General features: G+C 42.1%; 6 protein-coding genes and 1 long non-coding RNA gene across 9 annotated transcripts; 3 read left to right on the top strand and 4 right to left on the bottom strand.

Annotated features, from left to right (window-relative positions):
- Positions 1-63: 63 nt before the first annotated feature.
- On the top strand, positions 64-3,155 carry LOC6580809 (zinc transporter 9). Of its 2 annotated transcripts, XR_006357911.1 has the most exons (9): positions 64-385; positions 453-1,280; positions 1,341-1,467; positions 1,530-1,936; positions 1,997-2,325; positions 2,387-2,461; positions 2,520-2,633; positions 2,701-2,988; positions 3,045-3,155. XR_006357911.1 is itself a non-coding variant. In XM_002006576.4 (8 exons), the coding sequence occupies exons 2-8, from the start codon at positions 476-478 to the stop codon at positions 2,743-2,745; spliced, it is 1,902 nt and encodes a 633-aa protein (XP_002006612.2). In that variant the 5' UTR covers positions 64-385; positions 453-475; the 3' UTR covers positions 2,746-3,155. The 2 variants fall into 2 exon arrangements, 1 of the variants encoding a protein (XP_002006612.2); XM_002006576.4 differs by having other exon boundaries at positions 2,701-3,155.
- An 88-nt stretch (positions 3,156-3,243) lies between these two features.
- Positions 3,244-7,591, top strand: LOC6580808 (arylsulfatase I). Its single transcript, XM_002006575.4, has 7 exons — positions 3,244-3,731; positions 4,889-5,015; positions 5,106-5,265; positions 5,327-5,414; positions 5,472-5,863; positions 6,608-7,358; positions 7,412-7,591. The coding sequence occupies exons 2-7, from the start codon at positions 4,899-4,901 to the stop codon at positions 7,572-7,574; spliced, it is 1,671 nt and encodes a 556-aa protein (XP_002006611.3). The 5' UTR covers positions 3,244-3,731; positions 4,889-4,898; the 3' UTR covers positions 7,575-7,591.
- Positions 3,743-4,870, bottom strand: LOC116804064. Its single transcript, XR_006357912.1, has 2 exons — positions 4,283-4,870; positions 3,743-4,180 (listed from the first exon to the last, which is right to left on the bottom strand). It is a non-coding gene; the product is annotated as an uncharacterized LOC116804064 (long non-coding RNA).
- A 332-nt stretch (positions 7,592-7,923) lies between the features above and the next one.
- LOC6580807 (pro-resilin) lies at positions 7,924-10,584 on the bottom strand. 2 transcript variants are annotated; one of them, XM_032730362.2, is made up of 3 exons: positions 9,603-10,584; positions 9,174-9,308; positions 7,924-9,072 (listed from the first exon to the last, which is right to left on the bottom strand). In XM_032730362.2, the coding sequence occupies exons 1-3, from the start codon at positions 10,482-10,484 to the stop codon at positions 8,320-8,322; spliced, it is 1,770 nt and encodes a 589-aa protein (XP_032586253.1). In that variant the 5' UTR covers positions 10,485-10,584; the 3' UTR covers positions 7,924-8,319. The 2 variants fall into 2 exon arrangements, with proteins under 2 accessions (XP_032586253.1, XP_032586254.1); XM_032730363.2 differs by lacking the exon at positions 9,174-9,308.
- Positions 10,585-14,927: 4,343 nt separating this feature from the next.
- Positions 14,928-15,988, bottom strand: LOC6580806 (vitamin K epoxide reductase complex subunit 1). The gene is made up of 3 exons (XM_032730540.2): positions 15,400-15,988; positions 15,234-15,346; positions 14,928-15,170 (listed from the first exon to the last, which is right to left on the bottom strand). Exons 1-3 carry the CDS (start codon positions 15,753-15,755, stop codon positions 14,959-14,961), a joined length of 681 nt encoding a protein of 226 aa, XP_032586431.1. The 5' UTR covers positions 15,756-15,988; the 3' UTR covers positions 14,928-14,958.
- A 3,762-nt stretch (positions 15,989-19,750) lies between these two features.
- LOC6580805 (actin-like protein 53D) lies at positions 19,751-21,258 on the bottom strand. The gene is made up of 2 exons (XM_002006572.4): positions 21,117-21,258; positions 19,751-21,037 (listed from the first exon to the last, which is right to left on the bottom strand). Exons 1-2 carry the CDS (start codon positions 21,202-21,204, stop codon positions 19,893-19,895), a joined length of 1,233 nt encoding a protein of 410 aa, XP_002006608.1. The 5' UTR covers positions 21,205-21,258; the 3' UTR covers positions 19,751-19,892.
- Positions 21,259-21,623: 365 nt separating this feature from the next.
- LOC6580804 (superoxide dismutase [Mn], mitochondrial) lies at positions 21,624-22,690 on the top strand. Its single transcript, XM_002006571.4, has 3 exons — positions 21,624-21,677; positions 21,734-21,791; positions 21,944-22,690. Exons 2-3 carry the CDS (start codon positions 21,757-21,759, stop codon positions 22,560-22,562), a joined length of 654 nt encoding a protein of 217 aa, XP_002006607.1. The 5' UTR covers positions 21,624-21,677; positions 21,734-21,756; the 3' UTR covers positions 22,563-22,690.
- The last annotated feature ends 64 nt before the right edge of the window (positions 22,691-22,754 follow it).

The following is a 22,754-nucleotide window of genomic DNA, read 5'->3' as shown; positions in this document are numbered from 1 at the left end:
ATATAAAACAGCTGTTGCGTCAGTGTTGGCAAACATCAACATCCAAAACACATTAGCAGTTATCGATAATCGATTAAATCTTTTTCTTAAGCTAAATTTACAGCCGGGCACTTCTAAATTATATTTTCCTTATAAAATTTTTTAAAATAAAACACAAAAACACTGCATGGCTTTGAAATTCAAGGGATGCACAATTTGACTAGGTACCATACCATTCCAAGCAGCCGCAAGCGAAAGCAAAGCAGTGACAAAAATATATACACTCTGTGCCTTCGCATGACGTAGTCCGCCTAAAAAGTGAAACGGCAAGAAAATACAAAAACAAAACAACAACAACAGCAACAGCGACGTCAACACAGACTGAAATCTGTGAGGTGCGCGCTGTGTAAGTGCCAAACTAGAATGGGTTGCTAAATAATTTCACTGATTCATCAAGCTGTTGTTTCTTTCAGAGCACTTGACCTGCAGCTTCAATATGTTGATGCGCAGTGTGTGGCTGCTGCAGCGCCGACAACCACTTTACACACGAGCCGCTCTCCTATGGAATCGGCAACACTTCTCCTGGTGTCATGGCCTGCAACGCAGTGAACATGTGACGCTTCGGTTACAGGCTCGCAGTCGTCTGGGTGGAGGCAAAACCTGTAATGCGTCCTCCTTGCTGCTGATGCGCTCGAGCTCCAGTGACAAGGGGGGCGGTATAAATGATAAGGCTCCTGTCGATTCAAATGTCCGCCAAAAAATAGATGAAGCAGTGAACAAATTGCCCAACGTGCAGACGAAGAACTTTGAAATAAAAACCTCGAAGGGCATCCTCTCAATAACCACCACCATTGAGGACTCGAAGATCAATGAGATTGTGTTCGAAAAGGCGGACCTCCCACCGGTGGCCAAACCCGCGTTACATGTTATGCCAGGCATTGAAGTCAAATCAACAACAAGTTCGCCTGAGTTAGTTCCAGCGCCGCCTCAACGAAAGGACGGAGGAGATGCTCCAGCACCAGCAACGCCTGCAGTGAAACGACCGCGCTTCGATTACCGCATGTCGCTCGAGCGTAATTTTGTAACGCCTGCGCGTGCCCTATCCGACTTCATGCTAACCCTCAAAGACTTGGAGAAACTGCCCAAGATAAAGCGCAGATCGCCCTACGAACAGGAGCCACCGATGACGGTCTATTGGCGACGCGATGTAGAGGCCAAGGCGCTTGAAGTGTGGGGCTCAAAGGAGGGTATTGTGCGGGAGCGACTTAGACGTGACCTAGAGCGCAAACAGTATCAACAGAGTAAGTGAATCTCTCAGTTGATCAGCTTTCATTGTGTTGCTAATGCATAAACGATTTCAGATGTATTCACTGTGAAGCGTCGCCTACGTGACTATCGACGAGAAGTGGGCTCACGAACCACGACCATGCTGGACACGGATATAAATTCGGAGAAGTCCGGACAGGTAGTTGCTACAGCCATTGCCATGTGAGTACATTACACGTAGTTCTTCACTTCTTAAATAATGGTTTACCTATCCATTACATTAGCAATGCAGCTAATCTACTGTTTAAGACAGGCGGCTGGTTATACTGCGGCTCGCACAGCATGTTTGCAGAGGTCATTCACTCACTTGCAGATCTGGTCAATCAACTTATATTGGCCTTTGGCATCTACAAGTCGTCACAGTTGCCCGATACGGTTCATCCGTATGGCTATATGAACATGCGTTACGTCTCTTCCCTCATCTCTGGTGTGGGCATATTTTGTGTGGGCAGCGGCTTATCCATTTACCATGGCATCGAGGGACTGCTCAATCCGGAAGTCATCACTGATCTGTTTTGGGTGTATTGTATTCTGGCCGGCTCCCTTGTCAGTGAGGGTGCGACCCTCGTGGTGGCCATCAATGAATTGAAGCGCGCCGCCAAAGAGAATAAACTAAGCTTTAAGGAGTATGGTAAGCAATCTCAATATTAACTGTGATATGTCATGCCTATCTAATAATTTTCCATTGTAGTTCTTACCGGAAAGGATCCTTGTGTGAATGTGGTACTGTGTGAGGACGCAGCTGCTGTCACTGGCGTAGTCGTCGCCGCCGGCTGCATGGGCCTGAGCAGTTTAACTGGCTCACCAATCTTCGATGCGATTGGTTCTTTGGTGATCGGAGGATTACTGGCTGCTGTTGCTTCCTTCATTATTTATACGAATGCCAATGCGTTGGTTGGTGTTTCCATCTCGATGGATCGCCTGGAAAAGATCAATGCGGCACTTGAAGCTGATGTGATGATACGCGCTATATACGATGTCAAGGGAATAGACATCGGCAATGGACGAGTGCGTTATAAGGTGGGTTTATTGTATGGATACTATAACAACTAGACTTCTAATGGCATTCGCTTATTTGCAGGCTGAGCTGGATTTTGATGGACGAGAGCTAACACGCTCGTATTTGGATAAGCAGGATTTAAATAAGCTACTGGCGGTGGGTAAAAGTTCAAATACAGTTATGTTTCAAATGCTATATCTGCTCTAATATTCAGATTGTGCGCGGATTTCGTAATGTGGACGATTTGGAGGGATTCTTGCTGGATCAGGGCGAGAGTATTGTAGACCTAATGGGTGGCGAGATTGATCGCATTGAAATGAATCTGCGCGTGAGTTCGACATTTATTTATATGCATTTATTTCTGATTGATAAAATATTTATTTTCGTTTGTGCAGACGCATTTTCCAGAAATTCGACATGTCGATCTTGAAATACTCTAAAGCCCTCCTTGTTGGCTGTTAACTGAAGAATATATTAGTTTGGACCTGACGGCTCTCAATCAAAATTTCCTGTTTAACATATATATATATATATATTAGGATATATATATGTAAATGATATATATCTATTCGTACGTGCATATATATATACAGTAATTTCGGTTCTGTATTTGAGTGGACTACCGTAGTTAGATGTTTGGTATATGTCTGGCTGGCTTATTTTATTAATATTATTGTTCTCGGGTAGGTTCGATAGAGACTTAAGTGAAAAGAAAAAATTACATTGTTCAATTTTTCAGTTTTAGTGCAAAGATGCAACATTGTATGGTATCTTATCAAAATTGATCGGTTCACACGTTTGCCTAAAATTCTACTATATATTGTAAAAAATAAAAATTAATATGTTTAAATGCAATTTTTAAGAAGTAGCAGAACAAAATCAACAACGTTTTTGAACTAGTCTGGCAACGCCGCTATTGCGCGTTTTCTCTTTGGCTTTGTGTTGTGTTGGCTCTCTGTTTACATATCGAACTTGAAACACCCGCAGTCGCGGCGCTGTCGACGTCGCTGTCAACTGAGCATTTCATTGAGCACGCGACTTTCGCTACTGCTCGCTTTGCAGTGTGAGCGAGAAAGAGAATGGTAGAGCCAGAGACGCCGGCGTACACGGTTAAGCGGGCTGAGTTTAAAGAGCGGCCAAAGCTTTGGTCAGTCGCAATTGACGCGTGCTAAGAAGCGGTTTAATGGAGCTGTGTCAATTATTGAACTAATGTTTTTGGCGCAATAAAATAAAAACAAACAAAAGTAAAAGCAAGTGTTTTAAGTGCGTGCAGTGCTCATAAATTAAATCAATTGTTTGCACGCTTGCCCATTAGCGCCTCATTATATTTTGCTTACAAAAGATAAAATTATGGAAAGTGCTTGAACAAAGGCATTGTGTTCATAAATACAAAGGTGACTGAGTAAAAGCAGAACAAAATATAGGGGTGAGTATGAATATTTTTTATACATTTATTATTTAAATAATTATCATAATAATGCTGCCCCCTTCTTAGCATACGCTAAAATTCCGGGGTCTAGGGTGATGTCCGTCAGCAGAGCTTTCACTGTATGTCTGGTGGGATTCATATTTGGATTGTTTATTTGTTGGTCAGTTAGTTGACCCATTAATGGGCTCAATTCAATTCATTCAATTCACATGCTAATAAGCTGTTGCCTGGGCTCAGTTTATATTCTGCATAAAAAGAAATTCGTCGCGTTTGACATTTCATAGTATAAACAAATCTATTATGCAACTCTTTCAGCTGTTCCATTTCTTTGGTTTGGCATTCTGCTGATTCAGTTGCAGTTTCAGTTCTATTTCTAGTTTCCGTTTTTATGGCCCCATTCAACAAATATGAATTGGCATTTTGTTTTTTAATTTATGCACGTTCTACTGTAATGGAAAGTCAATGTCAGTTGGTATCAATAAATTGCACTTAGCCTTAAGATGATGCTTAAATTAGCATACACATAGCATAGTGTATCTGACACATACATACATACATATATCCGCTTTACTATGTGCTCGCATCCGAATCTCGAATTTTACAATTAGGCCCACTAATCAGCTCTAATCGTTGCAAGCACATAAATACCTGCCCCTATACCACTCAATGCTGTAGTGTTCTGGTTGGGTATGCACGACTGGGAATACCCTAGAAATAAATTTAAATAAAATAAGTCTGTTTTATTGTATAGGAGAAAAATAGCTTAAATTCATAAATGTCTTTTAGTGATTGGTCCATTGGTTCTTCTGAAATTTTCAATAATTTACGCGTCTTGAATAATATGTATGCATATTATTTATACATATATTTATTTATTAGGAACAATTTCGTCCATTGTTAGACCAAAGATCTATTAGAATTTTCAGAAGGTTCTCAAAAGTTTTGTTTAAGTTTGACAAGATCTTATATATATAAATGTCACTATAAACGAGATTAAATATTTTGTTAATGATTTCATTAATTTCCTAAGTTGCCTCTGATTCGATGTAAACAAATCTCTATCTCTGTTTCTGAATAAGTACTATTCAAGCAGCTGCGCTTTTCCCGCCTCCCACCTAACTGATCAAAACTCTTACATACCCTCTTTTATGCAGCGTATATACAATGCAAATGAGGCAATCATTTGCAATGCAGCTCCAGCTTCAGCTCCATCTCTGCCTTCTGCTCATCGGGTATGCCATTGCGCAGCCCCACATCATTTTCATATTGGCCGATGATCTGGTAAGTGAGTAGCTGAAGTCGCTGCAGTAGCTGGAGAGCTATGCGATATTGGTTAAGCTGCTGTTTGATCTGCCGCTCTCTTTTTTGCAGGGCTTCAACGATGTGGGCTTCCGTGGCTCGGCGCAAATTCCCACGCCCAATATCGATGCGCTGGCCTATTCGGGTCTCATACTGAATCGCTACTATGTCAACCCCATTTGCACGCCTTCACGCTCGGCGCTCATGACTGCCAAATATCCCATACACACAGGTGACCTTTTTGTCTGCGGCGGCTGAAACAGATTTCATTTTAGCCCAATTCTCTCGTTCAGGCATGCAACACACTGTGCTCTATGCGGCTGAGCCGCGTGGCCTGCCTTTGAATTTGAAAATATTGCCGCAATATCTGAACGATTTGGGGTGAGCTCAAACTTGTCTCATTTTGGATTAGTTAATCAAATACCTTCCCAATTACAGCTACACCTCCCACATAGCAGGCAAGTGGCATTTGGGTCACTGGAAACGCGTCTATACGCCGCTTTATCGTGGCTTTAGCAGCCATGTGGGCTACTGGTCGGGCCACCAGGACTACAATGATCACTCGGCCGTGGAGCACGGCCAGTGGGGCCTGGACATGCGCAATGGCACCGAGCTGGCCTACGATCTGCATGGCCAATATACCACAGACGTGATCACGCAGCATTCGCTCAACGTGATAGCCAAGCATAATTCGACTAAGGGTCCGCTGTTTCTCTATGTGGCCCATGCGGCAGTGCATTCCGGTAATCCCTATAATCCATTGCCTGCCAAGGATGATATAGTACGCCGATTGGGCACGATTCAGGACTACAAGAGGCGCAAGTATGCGGGTGAGTGGAGTCCCATTGACACAGGGAGAGAGAGAGAGAGAGAGCGACTGTTTAAAAGGTATTATTTACCCTGTCATTCTATCTGATGTGAGCGAGCTAATTTAAATGAGCTTTCCAGCTGTTTATGAATGATGGACTCTATTATGCGATTCAGCTGCGATCGTTAATGAACAAACAACTGAATAACTGACTTGACAATATGATTCACTCATAAACTGCTGAACTGAACCAGCAAATTAATTGAGCCATTCATTGCTCCTAAATGAACATTTGCTCTGCTTTGACTGAAATGAAAAACTTGTTCAAGTCTTACTCTTTGGATTAGGCTTAGTATATATATGTGTATATATGCATATATGTATATGTGTATTATTTTAATGCCAACAGTTTTACTTTTTATTTAATTTTGTTTAATTTTTTGCAGTTAATTAATTTTATCCAACTATTTATTTTACAATGTATAATTGATTCAAATATGAAAGACTTTTAAAGATATTTTTTCGAACACATATACAAAATTTTATTATTATTAAAATATGTTTTATTTATTAGGATATTAAAAACAATTAAGAAACATAACTTCAAAATTGATTTAAGATATCCTAACTAATGGGACACATTGCTAACTCAACTTTGATGCTGTGAGAAAGTAGAATTCCTATATAATAACAAATTTAAAACAATACATTTTGCAATGAAACTATATATAACCATATGCTAACTCTCAATCTCTCTGCATTGCAGCATTGGTCACCGCCATGGACGACTCTGTGGGGCGCATTGTGGAGCAGCTGCGCAAGTCGCACATGCTCGACAACTCCATAATAATCTTCTCCACTGACAATGGCGGTCCGGCGGAGGGTTTCAACTCGAATTTCGCCTCCAACTATCCACTGAGGGGTGTGAAGAATACGCTGTGGGAGGGCGGAGTGCGAGGTGCTGGTCTGGTGTGGTCCGCACAGCTGAGCAAACGTCCACGCGTCGCAGATCAGACCATGCACATTGCGGATTGGCTGCCCACGCTGCTGGAAGCGGCTGGCGGTGAGGCGGCACTTGCCCAGCTGAACAACGCTCAGCTGGATGGGATGAGTGTGTGGCAAGCGCTGCTCAAGAACGAGGTGTCGCCGCGCAAGAGCGTGTTGCATAACATAGACGACATCTGGGGCAGCGCAGCGTTGAGCGTGGGCGACTGGAAGCTGGTGAAGGGCACCAACTACAATGGCTCATGGGATGGCTGGTATGGGCCGGCGGGCACGCGCAATCTCCGCGACTACGACTGGTACCTGGTCGCCAAGAGTCCAGCAGGCCAAGCCCTGCAGCAGCTGAAGGTGTTGCCCAAAACTGCGGATATGATGCGAGCCCGCGAAGCAGCCAATGTCATCTGCAAGGATGCCAGGCTGAAGGATGCGCCGAACATCCCCTGCAACCCACTAAAGGCGCCCTGTCTCTTCAATATACGGGAAGATCCCTGCGAGCAGCGTAACCAAGCGGATGTGTAAGTATTTATATCATTTCATATATACATTAACTCTCAACTCTTTCCCTCAGCTATCCTAAAGTGCTGGAACTCATGCTGAAGGAGCTGCAGCTCATAAACTCAACTGCAGTGCCTCCTGCAAATAAACCCGATGACCCGCTTGGCTATCCACGCTTCTGGAACTACACGTGGACGAACTTTGGTGACTACGTGGACACAAACGATTGTATCTAGATAAAATTGATTAAAAGTTTTAGAAAAAATCGATGGTGTTTAATTCTTGTTAATATTATATCCTTGAGTAGGTTTGCTTCCTAGAACCAAACATGATATAAAGTTCTGATCTATAGGTCTAGGACTTACAGTTATTTATAATCTATAATTTGTTATTTATATAATAGTCGAAAAGCTCATTCTCTTTATCTTTTATACATTTTGAGAGAATTTCTGTGCACTTATTGAAATACCTAAATCATTAAAGCATGGCATTACCTTTCTGAGGAATTCTAATGTGTTCGCTCATCCAGATAACTCTATGGTTATCCTTAGCATCCATATCGATTAATCAAGCTTGTTCTTTTTTATAAAAATATGTCTTTATTACGTCACATACTTATTGACAAACAATGCTTATGCTAAACTTGATTTATATATCATCTTCCTCCTCCTATTTTTTTGTTCTCATTCGCTTAAGCGAAATATTTTTTCTCATATGCAACTACAAGTTGAACTTAGCCTAAGTGAAATTGAAGATGGGACGAGAAAGATAGTCTGAGATAGCGTGAGATTTGTATAGAGCAGAGTGCGGGGCGATAGATCGGATGTGTCCGTTTGACGGCTATTGGTAATGGTAATGGTAACTAGTTCATAGTTCTAAGGTGTCGCTTAAGTTCTAGATATTGATCTACGTCTTTCCATAACTCGTCTGAAATAGCTAGCTAGTGTGTGTCTTGTCTGGTTCGGTGTTCACTTGTCTCGTCTAGTATCTGTAGCCGCTGCCATCGTTGTCGCCGTTTTGACCACCGGGTCCGAAACTGCTGCCATTGCCATTGCCATTGCGTCCCTGGCCTGGCTTGCCACTAGAGTAACCCCGACCATCGACGTTGTCCTGCCCGAAGCCGCCATCCTGACCATTGGGCCGACCACTCGAGTATCCCTGGCCATCGCCAGCGTCTTGACCAATCACACGTCCGCCGATTATTACGCGGCCGCCGTCGGAGCCACCATTACCGCCTGGACGTCCGCTCGAATAACCATTCTGACCCAAATCCTGACCGCCTGGGCGACCACCGGAGTAGCCATTCTGGCCCAAGTCTTGGCCGCCGGGACGACCGCCAGAATAACCATTTTGACCCAAATCCTGACCACCGGGACGACCGCTGGAATAGCCATTCTGGCCCAAGTCTTGGCCACCGGGACGGCCACCGGAGTAACCATTCTGGCCCAAATCCTGGCCACCGGGACGACCACCGGAGTAGCCATTCTGACCCAAATCCTGACCGCCGGGACGACCACCGGAATAACCATTCTGGCCCAAATCCTGGCCGCCGGGACGACCGCCGGAGTAACCACCCTGTCCAAGATCCTGGCCACCTGGACGACCGCTAGAGTAACCATTTTGACCCAAGTCCTGACCACCTGGACCGCCAGCACCGCCAGCACCACCATTGGCATCACCTTCATACCGAATCTGTGGACGATAGCCCTGCTGGTCCGCCTCGTATTCAACGATCTGTAATCGAATAAGAGAAAGTCATATTAGCTACGCTCGAAGTGACAGTTTGTCCTGTTTCCCCAGCATTGATTCAGCTCAGATTGGCAGCTCTTGCTTACTTGCTTCCTTCCATCGGGCAACAGAACATTGTACTGGCCGGTGGTGAAGTCACCGTCGCGCATCTCTGAGTGACCAAAGGAGAGACCACTTGGAGGGTCCTCAACTTGGTAATTAAATTCGTATTTAGCGGGCTCCTATGGGGGTAGCGCGAGATAGTGACAGAGCGTGTGGAGAGAGAAAGAGAGAGAGAGACAGAGAATAGTTCAAGACAGAGATCAGTGAGAAATAGAAGGGAGACAGAAAATGAGAGAGAGCGAGAGATAGAGAGAGAGAAAGAGAGCAAGCAGATCGGATCGGTGCAAGTTTTCAGGGCGTGCAGCGAGGACAAGGAAGCGTTCAATTGAAGGCGAGCTTCGCATTGTTCGTGTATGCGTGTGTGCTTGGAAGGAGCCAAGTAAGAACCCAGAGCCAAACATAGTGCTACTTACATCGTTGTCGTAGTCACCACCTGCACCACCGGGACCACCAGCACCGGCTGAGCCAGCTCCCGATGCCGGCGGACCATATGAATCGGAGGGTCTGCCACCGAAACCGCCCTGTCCTTGACCCTGGCCTGGTGCGCCGTAGCTGCTCGATGGACGACCACCACCATTGCCATTGCCAGCACCTGGAGCACCGTACGAGTCCGAGGGTTTGCCACCGAATCCGCCTTGGCCTTGACCAGGAGCGCCATAGCTGCTTGAGGGCCGTCCGTTACCATTGGCATTGCCTGCGCCAGGAGCGCCGTATGTATCAGAGGGTTTGCCACCGAAACTACCCTGACCCTGACCAGGAGCGCCGTAGCTGCTTGAAGGACGTCCATTACCATTACCGTTGCCGTTGCCCAATCCAGGAGCACCATAGGAATCAGATGGCTTGCCACCTTGTCCCTGGCCAGGAGCACCATAGCTGCTTGACGGGCGTCCATTGCCGTTGCCATTTCCAGAACCCGGTGCTCCATAACTGCTCGACGGGCGTCCGCCTAAGCCGCCCTGTCCCTGACCAGGTGCGCCGTAGCTGCTCGAAGGACGTCCGCCTCCATTGCCGTTGCCTGCGCCAGGAGCGCCATAAGAATCCGAGGGCCTGCCCTGTCCCTGACCCGGTGCACCATAGCTGCTCGATGGCCGTCCGCCTCCATTGCCATTGCCTGCGCCTGGAGCACCATAGCTGTCCGACGGTCTTCCGCCGAAGCCACCCTGTCCCTGGCCCTGCCCCTGACCCGGTGCGCCGTAGCTATCGCCGGGCGAGGGAGGCAAGTAAGAGTTCACTGGTGGCTCGGGGCGTGCCAGCACAGTTGCTGTCAACAGCATTATACCAAATAACTTGAACATATTCCGACTGAGTGCTTGTGCTTGCGGTTGCTGCTGGGAGCTTGGTGGTTGACTTCTCTGCGCCACGAAGCAGCGCCGAATTCTGACTGATCTCGATGTGCAGCCAGTGCACGTATTTATATGAAACGCTGCTCTCCAATCGCAGCAAACGAAACTGAAAGTCGAGGATGCACACACACACACACACACACATATATGCACGCACACACAAAGACTGAGGCAGGGACAAAGTCGTTTATGAGCTGATGTCGCTCAGCTCATCTGGTTGCTGGCTTGCTGCTACGTGTGGCAACCGCAACAGCTGCCACATACGATCATCTTCAAAGCGCCAACTCAGCTGCAGTCACATTTTCCGATCTGCATTGTTGCAGTTGCAGCATACCCTGTGCCCCTTTAAAATGGCCTAAGCTTAGGGGCTTACTAAAGAGGTCTGACTATGTAAGTTGAAGAAATAGGTATTCAGTCAGCTGCATTACAAGATATCTCTATTGATATATTACTGTATTGATATACTGATATATCGATATATTGATATATTAATATAGTGATATACTGATAAATTGATATACTGATATGTTGATTTATTGATATATAAATATATTAATACATATATTGATATATTGATAAACTGCTATATTAATACATATATTGATACAACTATACTATTGTGTACAGGGCATATTGATATATTGTTGTATTGATAAATTGATTAATGTATTGCCATAGATATGGCTATGTGATATATTGATATATTTATGATCCATTGATGCATTAATATATTGGTACTTTATTTTATTTTCCCATGTATACAGGGCATTTGCTAGTCGATCAGTCTAACTGGTCGTTTCTATTGTTGTTCTATCGTCGCCTGCCAGAAAAATCTCAATCTCAATCAGCGCGCTCTGCTCTGGCTTAGATGGTTTGGTTTGCCAACTTGCGATTGTTTGTCGGATGGGCTTCACCTCGTTTGCCACGCGGCTGATTTGCCTTCTTCTTCTTCGTCAAGCTGCACATCATTTGGCGGGTGATTGTGTTTATTGTTATTGTTGTTGTTGTTGCTGTTGCTGTTGCTGCTGCTGCTGTTGTTGGCGCAAAGTAGTCTACTCCGTCGCTTTGGTGAATGTTTCTTTCAGCCATGTTTGCCACACAGCCAGACTACCCCATCTCTGTCTCTCCCAATCTGTCTCTCTCTCTCTCTCTCTCTGTTTGGCTCAGCTCAGTCTGTTTTTGTTTGCCTTGTCAAAATTGAAGAAGATCGTGCCACATGCGACCCCAATTGGGAGTATGAGGAGATCTGGAGAGGGCTGCACACATGGTGTGCACCGATCACAAACGACGGATCGTTTATGAAGGCGCAATTGAAATGCGTTTGATGGGCTTTTAGCATAAGTCTAGGCAACAATTTGTTAACGCCTGGCCGACAAAATAAAAGATCGTCTCGATACGAAACGATTTATTCGAGCTGTCAAGCGAATGCATGTGATATAGCTTGAGTATAATATACATATATGAATATTTTGGAGGTTACAACTGATTGATTGCTAGGGATAAAAATTGCAATAGGCAGTGTACCTGAAAGGTATCAAATGTCGAAACTAGATCAAAGATCCAATGCAGATATCCGTGAATTTAATATCTATTGATGACGATACTTCAAATCAATCAATCTGTATAAAGAGATTTTGCTAATAGAAATGTTCAAATACTTGAGCAAGTTAAGGCACAAGAATATTAAAATCGATCAATTGGCAATATATGTAATTTAACTTCATCGCACATTAAGGTGTAAAGGAATTGAAAATAAGTTAGTTAAAGCTATTGCGAAGGACGGTGGATTCATTGATGATAATTTCTGTGTCATTCAAATGATTGGGAATTTTTTAAGTTCCATAAAATTTTCTGAGTTTTTAGATAAATCCAATTGAAGTACTGTGAAGGCGATAATAATAGAGTAAATTAATTAATAACTAAAGTAATAATTCAAATACCACTAAAACGAACGATTTATTATCGGTAAATGAAAACACTTTATTACATTAACTATATAATAAGATAAAAGACATGGAATCTTGTAATAGATATACTTCTACTACTTCAAATCGTGAATGTAATATTATGCATTAATCTTAAAATTAATCGTTAGATATGTACATTGATATCAATGGGATAAAATCATGAAGTGCTTACCTATAGTACTTATACTGTACTATATGATCTATCTATAAATTATAGCAAGTTAACGTAACTCAACCATAGTGCATGAACAAACGATGCCTTAATTGATCCATTCATTGCGGCCCATCCAGACTTTTCAATTTATGTCAAATTAATTGTGTTCAATTCTCACCTACTACCAAGAAAATCATTTTTAACTGAGCCGGATTCGAGCTGCATCTACCCACACACACATACACACACACACACACACCCACAGGCAGAGAGGCAGAAAGGCAACGAGACAGAGGCCAACTGCAAAATTAATTGCTCAACTACGTGCTGGGAGAGATCCACCTCCGCGTCGAGTCGCAAATGTGCAGACGTGCCGGGTGGAGTTTGGGTCAAAAGTGAGCGATTTGTAGACAAAGACCAGCCAAAGAGCTACTAAAACAGAAGGCAGCAGTCGCCAATTCGGACCTCGTACTTGTTGGCCTGTAGTAGCACGTCCCTGTCGGCAGCTTAACCCCCCAGTGACCCACATAAGTTAGCGACTGCACAAATTGAATGTTTAACAGTTGCGCAGATTGCAAGCAGTGTTGTAAAGTGAGGGAAGCCAAATTCCTCCACACTTAAATATTGAATGGCTAAAGAGACTTTTTGTTTTTATTTAAATATATTTTTTCTACATTTTGCTATTAACAATATTTTGGCTTCTTTATCAAAGGCTAGGCACTGTATAAAAAATTATACAAAAATATTCCCAACGGTTTAGAAAGTATTTACTAAGCTGGAAAATATGCTTGAAAAAGGCTTTTGTTAAGTTTCGCCGTTTCCAGATAAATTTAATCAAATTATCTTTAAAATGTTTTGTCAATACTTGAATAATAAATATAATACGTTGAAATTACAAGTTTATCAAAATCAATATATTGGGTAGTCTAAAAAGTTTTTTCGTATTTTGCCAATAGATGTCGTTGGCGTCGTATATCTCCAGTGCTACCAATCACATTGTGTACACATTGTGGTGTTCGATGGTAGCACTTTAAGCTCGATTGCCAAAAAAAAATGTAATTCAAAAATTTGAAAAAGTTACAGCTGTTCAAAAAGAGGAAAATAAAGAAAAATCCTATATTTTGAAATTTTTATAAAAAGGGAAGAATGCCACGCAAGCCACTAATGAAATTTGTGATGTTTACGGTACGATGCTCATCAGTTCGTGTAGCACAACAATGGTTCGCACGCTTCCGTTCAGGAAATTTCGATGGAAAGATGCACCCGCCTGGTCGACCAATCTTTGAAAAACGATGAAATTATGGAAAGGATTGACCAAGACCGTCACATAAGCAGCCATACATCGCAAATGAACTAAACATTCATCATCAAACGGTTCTGAACCATTTAGAAAAGGCTGCTACAAAAAAGCCCGATGTATGGATACCACATGAATTGTCTGAAAATTTATTGACAGAATTAACATTTGCGATTCTTTCTGAAACGAATGAAATCGAACCATTTCTGAAGAGAATGGTAACAGAACGAAAATGGACAAATACGACAATAATGTGCAAAAGATCATGGTGCAAGAGTGGTGAAGCTCAACAAATGGTCGCAAAGCCAGGATTACGGCTCGAAAGGTAATGCTGTGTGTTGGGGATTGGAAAGAATAATCCACTATGAGCTGCTTCAGCCTGGTCAAACGATTGATTCGACACTTTACTGGGACAACTGATGAGATTGAAGCAAGCAATCGAAAAAACGGCCAGAACTGATCAACAGAAAGGGCATCGTATTCCATCAGGACAACGCCAGACCACACACATCTTTGATGACCCGGCAAACACTGAGAGAGCTGGCTGGGAAGTTTTAATGCATCCACCATATAGCCCTGACCTTGCACCTTCGGACTACCATTTATTTCGGTCAATGCAGAACTCCCTTAACGGAGTAAAGTTGGCTTCAAGAGAAGCCTGAAAACACTTGAAGCAGTTTTCAAAGAAAACCACGAAAGTTTTACACGAATGGAATTATGTCTCTAGTGGAAAAATGGCAAAAGGTGGTCGACCAAAATGGTGCATATTTGATTTAATAAAGTTTATTATAAATATTTAAAAATATGATTTGAAGTTTCATTACAAATACGAAAAGACTTTTTAGACTACCCAATATAATTCTGATTTTTTTTTTTTTTTTTTTTTTTTTTTGTAAATCAAAATATCGTAAATATTCTTGAAAATATATTTTTTAAAACAACATAAATGCTGTGCAAAAATGGAAAACATTTTAAATTATAAACTGTAAATTAAAAATTTAAATATATTTATTCAACAGATCTTTTAATTAGATAAAGGCGTTTATAGCGTCCGTAGACTTCCGTGAGGAGCAGCATGTGAATGCCGTAGATGAGCACACAGACCACACAGCAGTCGTTGAGCACGAGCAGCAGCAGTCCACCTAGGTAGACGCAGAGAACCAGAGTCAGAACTGCAAAGAGCAGCTGCAATTGGCAGAGCCAACGCCTCTCAAAGAAGGCTAAAGTGGGAAATAGAATACAAGAATAATAACGGAATGTAGCTCGCATTTGCAGGCACTCACAGGACGCAAGGAGCAGCGTGTAGAAGGCAATGCCAATAGAGCCATTGGAGGGATGCAAGTGAGTTGAGTTGGCATCAAATACAAGCCGCGTCAAGCCGAAGCCACGACCAAAGCTGGAAGAGGATGAAGTCAGAACTAACCAGAAGCTTCCTTTAAGGACACTCACTCGGACTTGAAGACCGCTGTGCAGCTCACTTGCTCGGCCAAGTCGCACATGGCCTTGTAGTTGGCATCGTGGTCCAGCTGGATCTTCACATATAGCGTATATATTGAGATGAGCAGACCGCACAGGCACAGAACACGCAGGCGGAACTTGGTGGGCGTGGCAGTTGATAATAACTGCGACGTGGAGCTCGATTTGTTGGCGGACATGCTCAGGCAGGCAAGGACAATGAATGCAACTCCTAACAGCAAACAAGCCAGGGAAAACTGTTGCTGCACAGAGTTGCCAAGCTCTGCGAGAGAGACGGAGGGTAGGCATCGACTGAAACAGTTAGGAAAATATGAAGGGAATCTCAGCATGAACTGAAGGCCTGACAACTCTGTTGGCAGCTGCGCAGTTCGACCTGAGCTGGACCAAGACGCAAATTAACTTAGCTTTACTATTTATAGCTGCATAAATTAGATTTTCAACCCCAACTGCAAAGGTAACAGGTGCTGACTGAGAGACAACAGGTGGTAAAAGTGATTGAAGTAAACCAATTTAAGATTTAAGATGAGCTCGTGCAAGAATTTCACAGAAGTTGACATTAGAGAAACAGATGGCTGTATATGAAATTGAAATTGAGTAAAGAAAATTGTAGGAGCTAACCTACCTAAGGTAGAAGATTCAAAATTCAAAAATTAGGACGTCGAGTGCTACAAACATGTATATATATTATATAAAGTATAATATAATGATTGGAAATCATATTCAATAAGATAGCTATATTTTCAATCAAAATTTCAATCTTCATTTTCATTTTTTCCAGTTTAAATTCCAGCAACAAACAACTAATAATAGTTAAATAATCATTAGTTTCCTAAGCCCTTCATTAACCCAGAAATTATTAAAACTGCATCAAAGTTTTCCCATGCGATTAGGTTTGTAGACTTTCCCTCTCCCTCTCTCTCTCTTTTTGTATCTCTTTAGACTGCTCTAAGACTAACTGTAATACTTAGTCGTTTGATGCCGACACTCGACTTTCCGTAACGCTCCATTGCATGCATATCAAATTAGCATCAAGGCGACATATCCCAGACTTAAGAGAAAAAGAAAAAAACCGCTTGCAAACAGCTGAAGACAAAATGCATTAGACATGAGCTCATCTTGTAGTTTGTTTTATATATTTTTCATTTTATTTTCCATGTGCTTTTCACGACAAAATCTTGTCCAAGTCGCGCATGTCCCTTTTTAATTTATAGCCTCACGAGTTTGAATTTATGTGCAGGGGAGATGCCAACTGCACAAGATGATGTTTAAATTGAAGTTGAAGCCAAGTCAGTTTAGGCAATAGCTTAAATAATTTAGCAAGCAGTACTATTGAGGTTGTAGAAGGAGAAGAAGAACTGGCAGCTAATTTCCAGTGGCTTGAACTCCAATTCTTTTCAAATAGATGAATACTTGATAATATAATATAATATAAATAAATAAGTAAATAAGTAAACAAACAAAAAATAAATAAATAAATAAATATATAAATAAATAAATAAATAATTAAAAACCTAAGCAGGTTTTGAACAAAAGTACCTCCCTAGCCAAGTAAAATAATATAAATAATACCTGATACAAATTCATTCGAACCAGAACACAATTTATTTATTAAATTTTAATTTTGTAACAGACAACAATTAGCTTTTAACATGGAACGGAAACTTATAATTACAATTCTTTAATATACACACAATTGTAATAATATATATGCATAATTATAAGTAGTAATTTTAGGTAGGAATGCAACAATTTTAAATTGAAATCAAGTCACTAAAAGGGAAAATGGAACGAATCCTAAAAAAAGACTCTGCTAAATCATTGAGATTCAAACCCAGAATTTCAATTTACGTAAACAGTAATTTATTGACAAAAGAAAATTGCAGCTGTAGTTTATCTATTTTATGAGACTTTGATTTATTTCTTAAACCTCCAAATGCCCTTTAGTATATCATAGTATTTAAATAAATGCTTACTAAAATTCTACCCCCAGCAAATGCAAATCTAGATCTAGATCTCTGCACAAAGTGGTTTGAACTTCGATCGCCGACTTTCAATCCAAGCTGTTGACAGAACTCAGAGAATCGCTGCTGTATGCAAGCCAGAACCTTAGCATATGTTATAATTGCATATAATCATGCTTTGCTATTTTTCAAAGTGGGATGCCAACAAATGATGCTGATGCTACCTTGCCGCTCGCTTTGAGCAGGGCCAAGTGTAGCGCCCGCTGGCAAAGTGAAGTGTTCAATTTGTGCGCAACCTTGGCGCGGGCGAGTGACACAAACACAACAGTCACCGACAACAAAACAAAGCAGGCAACAACAGCAACAACAGCAACAACAACACGGCACGTAGCACCCTTTGACAGCTGTCAGTTAGATTTAGGCCACAGTTGGTTGGCCAAATGAAATGTGGCCCAAATATGGAGCAAAAGTGCTTAAAGTTTGCCAGTTTATTCAACTTTACACTTCAAATCGAGAATTGCGTTTAGAAGGGCTAATGCCGATGCTAATGCTAATGCTAATGCTAATGCTGATGCTGATGCGGTTTCTGCAGCTGCAAAGAAGTGCGCCACGTGCGATGCTGCGAACTGTCAAGCTCTTCTGCGCAGATCCGCATTCAAAAAGTTGTTTTTGTTGTTGTTGTTATTGTTGGTGCTGCAACTGTCATTGTTGTTGTTGCTGTTGTTGTTATGAATCTTTGAAGTGCACAAACAAAAGCGCCTCAAGTGCAGCTGACGACAGCAGCAGCAGCGACAGTAACAAGTAGGAGAGCTTCTATAGGGTATGATAGACTATATGGGCACTTGGCCATGAGTGAAGTCTTCTTTGAGCTCCTAACGCTTCCATATAAACGAGAGCACTTAACCATTCATAATAAGTTCAACTGAATGTTTAATGAACTTTTAAACCTATTTATTGAACCGATAAAGCTTTAATTCATTACTCTATATTCACTTAGTCATTGTTTCAAAAGTGGATTTTTTCCTACTAATTTAAACTAAATAGATAACATTTTGAATTGAATTTGGAATTTACATAGGTGCTTAATAAAATGAGTGAAATAATATCGGCTTTGATTCTGGTATTTGTAAACTATATACATAAGTATCTATCCATCATATCTATTCATGTAGCTGGCTGCAGTTGATAATATTTATAATGGAGAAAATATACAAGTAGTGAGATATTTGTACTAGCTCTTAAAGTCTGTGAATTCTGCTTTAAAAACGAAGATTTGCCATTTTATTGACAAGAATTTTAAAAGCTACGAGTAGAGAAAATAAGTAAACCTATCGCTGATGAATCCTTTTAAGGAAGATTTTGATTGTAACAAAAGTCTCACTAAGAACCCATGCAAGGCGACCACCTGTATATAAAACCAATATACCCGTTTCACTCCCTTTCAATGGGCATATTTCAATATTAGATGCTGCAGTCGCTGATTGTGTGGATGTTGAAGGTAAATGCGTTGTCTCAAGATTCGCATTCGCATTTCAGTTTGTCGCCCGCTGCACGTGTGCCCAAAAAAAAAAAAGGAAGTTAAGGTTGCAACAACCACAACAACAACAACAACAACAGCGGCAACTGTGTTGTAATGTGGCAAGCGCCTCATTTGTATGCGTCACTGGCTTAATAAATTCCCAATTAATTAGAATCAAAATCTTCATCGTTATATAATGCTAATGAAGCGCCGCACAATGGAGCAGAAGTTGTGGAATTATCAATATATGGATATACACTAAATAAATATACCCCAATTTGGTGATTGTGACTCAAAACGTTTCTGGGCTCAAAGAGAGAGGACATATTAAAGTTTGCTTCGTTTATTCAATATAAATAAGTATTTATACCGTTAACTATATCCATTCGCTATAAAGTTTATTTATTTATTTGATGTTCACAATTATTTTTACTATTCATTTATTTAGTATACGTACATATTTATACTCTTAATGCTTGTTAATCTCTCTATGCACTAACTGTATATTATTTAAGTTTCGGAATGACTAGATTCAATGCCTGTAAAATATTTAATATACCCTAATCAAAGAGAGAAAAGTATAAGCCTATGTTGAAATGATATTACATTTTTGTCAAATTTTGGTAATCTAGTTTTATTGGTTAAAATTCTCCAGGTAGACACAAAATTTTATGGGCAAAAGACAACAAAGATGCAATTTGATCCAGTTGGTGAATTTGATCGATTATAGCAGGTTACTAGTAACGTAGTTCTCTAATAAATGTCAAGTTGCCATCCCATGTATCCAACTAAATTTAGAATGGATTTCCTATAAATCAGTTTGTCAAAGATTACTGCAGCAGTCTTCGTCTTCGGCATTTTTATTAGATTTGATAACACGTATAAAATATAGAAATATAATTTAACTAAGTCTGTTCTGTTCTCTCTTATCTTCTGTCTTCTGTCTTTTGTTTGCTCTCCGCTGCTTTCATGGGTTCCCGATAAAATTAGAAACACTTGCGGTGTATTATGCTGGGTCCCATATCATCGTATTCGGACGAATCAATCCACATATTTTGAAAGCTGGAGAGCGAGGCCAAAACGGAACCGCCCGACCAGACGGCAAAGCAACGTTCCGGATTGGCGGTAATTTTGATGCGCATCGTTGAGGGGGCCATGACTGCAATATCCTCCTGCAGACGCACCTCGATGTTCCGGAACATGGTCGTGCCGCCCGATAGCACAATGTTCGCATACATATCCCGTCGCAGATCCATGTCGCATTTCTGTATCGAATTGTAGACCGCCTCGTGCAGGCCGGGCACTTCCAGGCCCAGCATGTTCGGCTTGAACAGTGCCTCCGGGCAGCGGAAGCGCTCGCTGCCAATGTTGATGGTTGTGCCATCAGGCAGCTCGTAGAACTCATCGAAATCCGACTTATTCTGAGCGCACTGAATCAGCTCCTCGTCGAAATTGCTGGCCACGTAGCAGAGCTTCTCCTTGATCTCTCGAACGATTTCGCGCTCTGCACTGGTGCTCATTGTGTGCCCGCGCTCCATCAGCAGCTTGCCCAGGTAGTCGGTGAGGTCTCGCCCGGCCAGATCTAGGCGCATGCAGGCATGGGGTAGGGCGTAGCCTTCGTAGATGGGCACCGTGTGGGTGACTCCGTCGCCAGAGTCCACGACTATGCCAATGGTGCGTCCCGTGGCATACAGAGACAACACCGCCTGGATGGCCACATAGAGAGCGGGCACACGGAAAGTCTCAAACATAATTTCGGTCATCTTTTCGCGATTCTTTTTTGGATTCAACGGCGGTTCGGTCAGCAGCACCGGATGCCCATCCGAGTCGACGCGCAGCTGTTCGAAGGTGTGCTTCCAGATCTTCTCCATGTCTGCCCAATTGGTTACGACGCCGTGCTCGATGGGGTACTTGAGTGTGAGTATGCCACGCTTTCGCACGGCATCGTCTCCGATGATGCAATCGTCGATAGCTGAATCGACGATGACGTTCATATGACGGGGTCGTCCCACAATCGAGGGGAAGACGACACGGGGGGCGGATTCGCTGGAGAAGCCCGCCTTGCATATGCCAGAGCCATTGTCGATGACGATAGCAGATGAGAGGTCATCCGATTGCATATTGGGACTGCCTGCAGATGCGATCAAATGATTTAAAGATTTAAAGACGCAAGCCCTGAAAGAAGAGAAGACCAGTGCCGAAAAACTTACGATGTTTTAAAGATTTGAACAGAATTTGTTGTGCCCGTTCATCAGAAATATCGATTTCAATTTTCGTAGGCATACAAAACTCAGACATATTTTCCTGTGTGTGCCTTCGCACGAGTTTCCCTTGTGTATGGCATATGAATTTCAAATTAAACCGCTCCAAATATTACTACATTGTGCAGCACTGCAAACGGAATCACTGCTTCAATAGCATTCTGTTAACCGTTGCTGAATACTTTGAACAGACTCAATTGCGGTATTTTGTATTTTTGGTATGTTAATATTTTGTGTATTTTCAGTGCTTGTTATCACACTTCGTTGCGGTAAGAAAATTAAGTTTAATTAGCAGTGAGTACTTCATATTCCCATTATGTGATTAAAGTTTACAATTTTGGTGTGTATTTCCAGTGGTTTCAGTGCATTTCAACTGCATCGCGGTAAGTTAATTGAGATCGATTCGTGAGCATGCACACCAGAAACAGTTATGGTATTTTTTAGGAGTTTTTCTGTTGAGTTTTTGTCTGTATTTCGAGTGTGTGCCGCACACTGTCACACTTTATCCCGGTAAGCAAATTAAATAAGGGGTTTATTATAGAAAATTTGTAAAATATATTCCCCAGTTAATATAACAAATCAATCAAGTATGTTTCTGGCACGCAACTTCACCAAGGCAGCACGGTAAGTGTTCACAAATCGATTTATTAATTAAGCCGGCGTTGACGCCAAAATGCGATTACATAAATTGTATTGCAACAACAACGAATAACAATGGCGACCTATACAGATAAAACATATAATATATACATATGTATTTCTAATTATTATCACAGATCTGTCAGCTCTCGAGGCAAACATACACTGCCAAAGCTGCCTTATGACTATGCCGCACTGGAGCCAATTATTTGCCGTGAGATCATGGAGCTGCATCATCAGAAACATCATCAGACCTATGTGAATAATCTAAATGCTGCCGAGGAACAGCTGGAGGATGCCAAGAGCAAGAGCGACACCACGAAGATTATTCAATTAGCTCCTGCTCTTCGCTTCAATGGCGGTGGCCACATCAATCACACGATCTTCTGGCAGAACCTTTCGCCCAGCAAAACGTCGCCCAGCGACGATCTGAAGAAAGCCATCGAATCGCAATGGAAGAGCTTCGATGAGTTCAAGAAGGAGCTCAGCGCGTTGACAGTTGCTGTGCAGGGCTCTGGCTGGGGCTGGCTGGGCTACAACAAGAAGACGGGCAAGCTGCAGCTGGCTGCGTTGCCCAATCAGGATCCGTTGGAGGCCTCTACTGGATTAATACCTCTGTTCGGCATCGATGTATGGGAGCATGCATATTACTTGCAGTACAAAAATGTGCGTCCCTCGTATGTGGAGGCCATTTGGGACATTGCAAACTGGGAAGACATCTCTTGCCGCTACCAGGAGGCGAAGAAACTATCCTAGATGAATAATTCTCAAATGTCTATATGTTAAATGTAATCAAATGAAAGTCATAGGCTTTCTTGAATGTAGTCAAATCTGTCGGCTAATAAATTGATAACCAACGCCGAAGTCAGAAATCAAAACATAAATCGATAGACTTGTATCACCCTGTATCAGCTGTTGTGCGTAGTCGCTTGCCAACACTGAAATGGC

The sequence above is a fragment of the Drosophila mojavensis genome, unplaced genomic scaffold (genome assembly GCF_018153725.1).
Source record: "Drosophila mojavensis isolate 15081-1352.22 unplaced genomic scaffold, ASM1815372v1 contig_81, whole genome shotgun sequence".
Classification (NCBI taxonomy): Eukaryota; Metazoa; Arthropoda; class Insecta; order Diptera; family Drosophilidae; genus Drosophila; species Drosophila mojavensis.
Note: the sequence above shows the minus strand (reverse complement) of the source record. Positions and strands in the feature narration are given on the sequence as shown.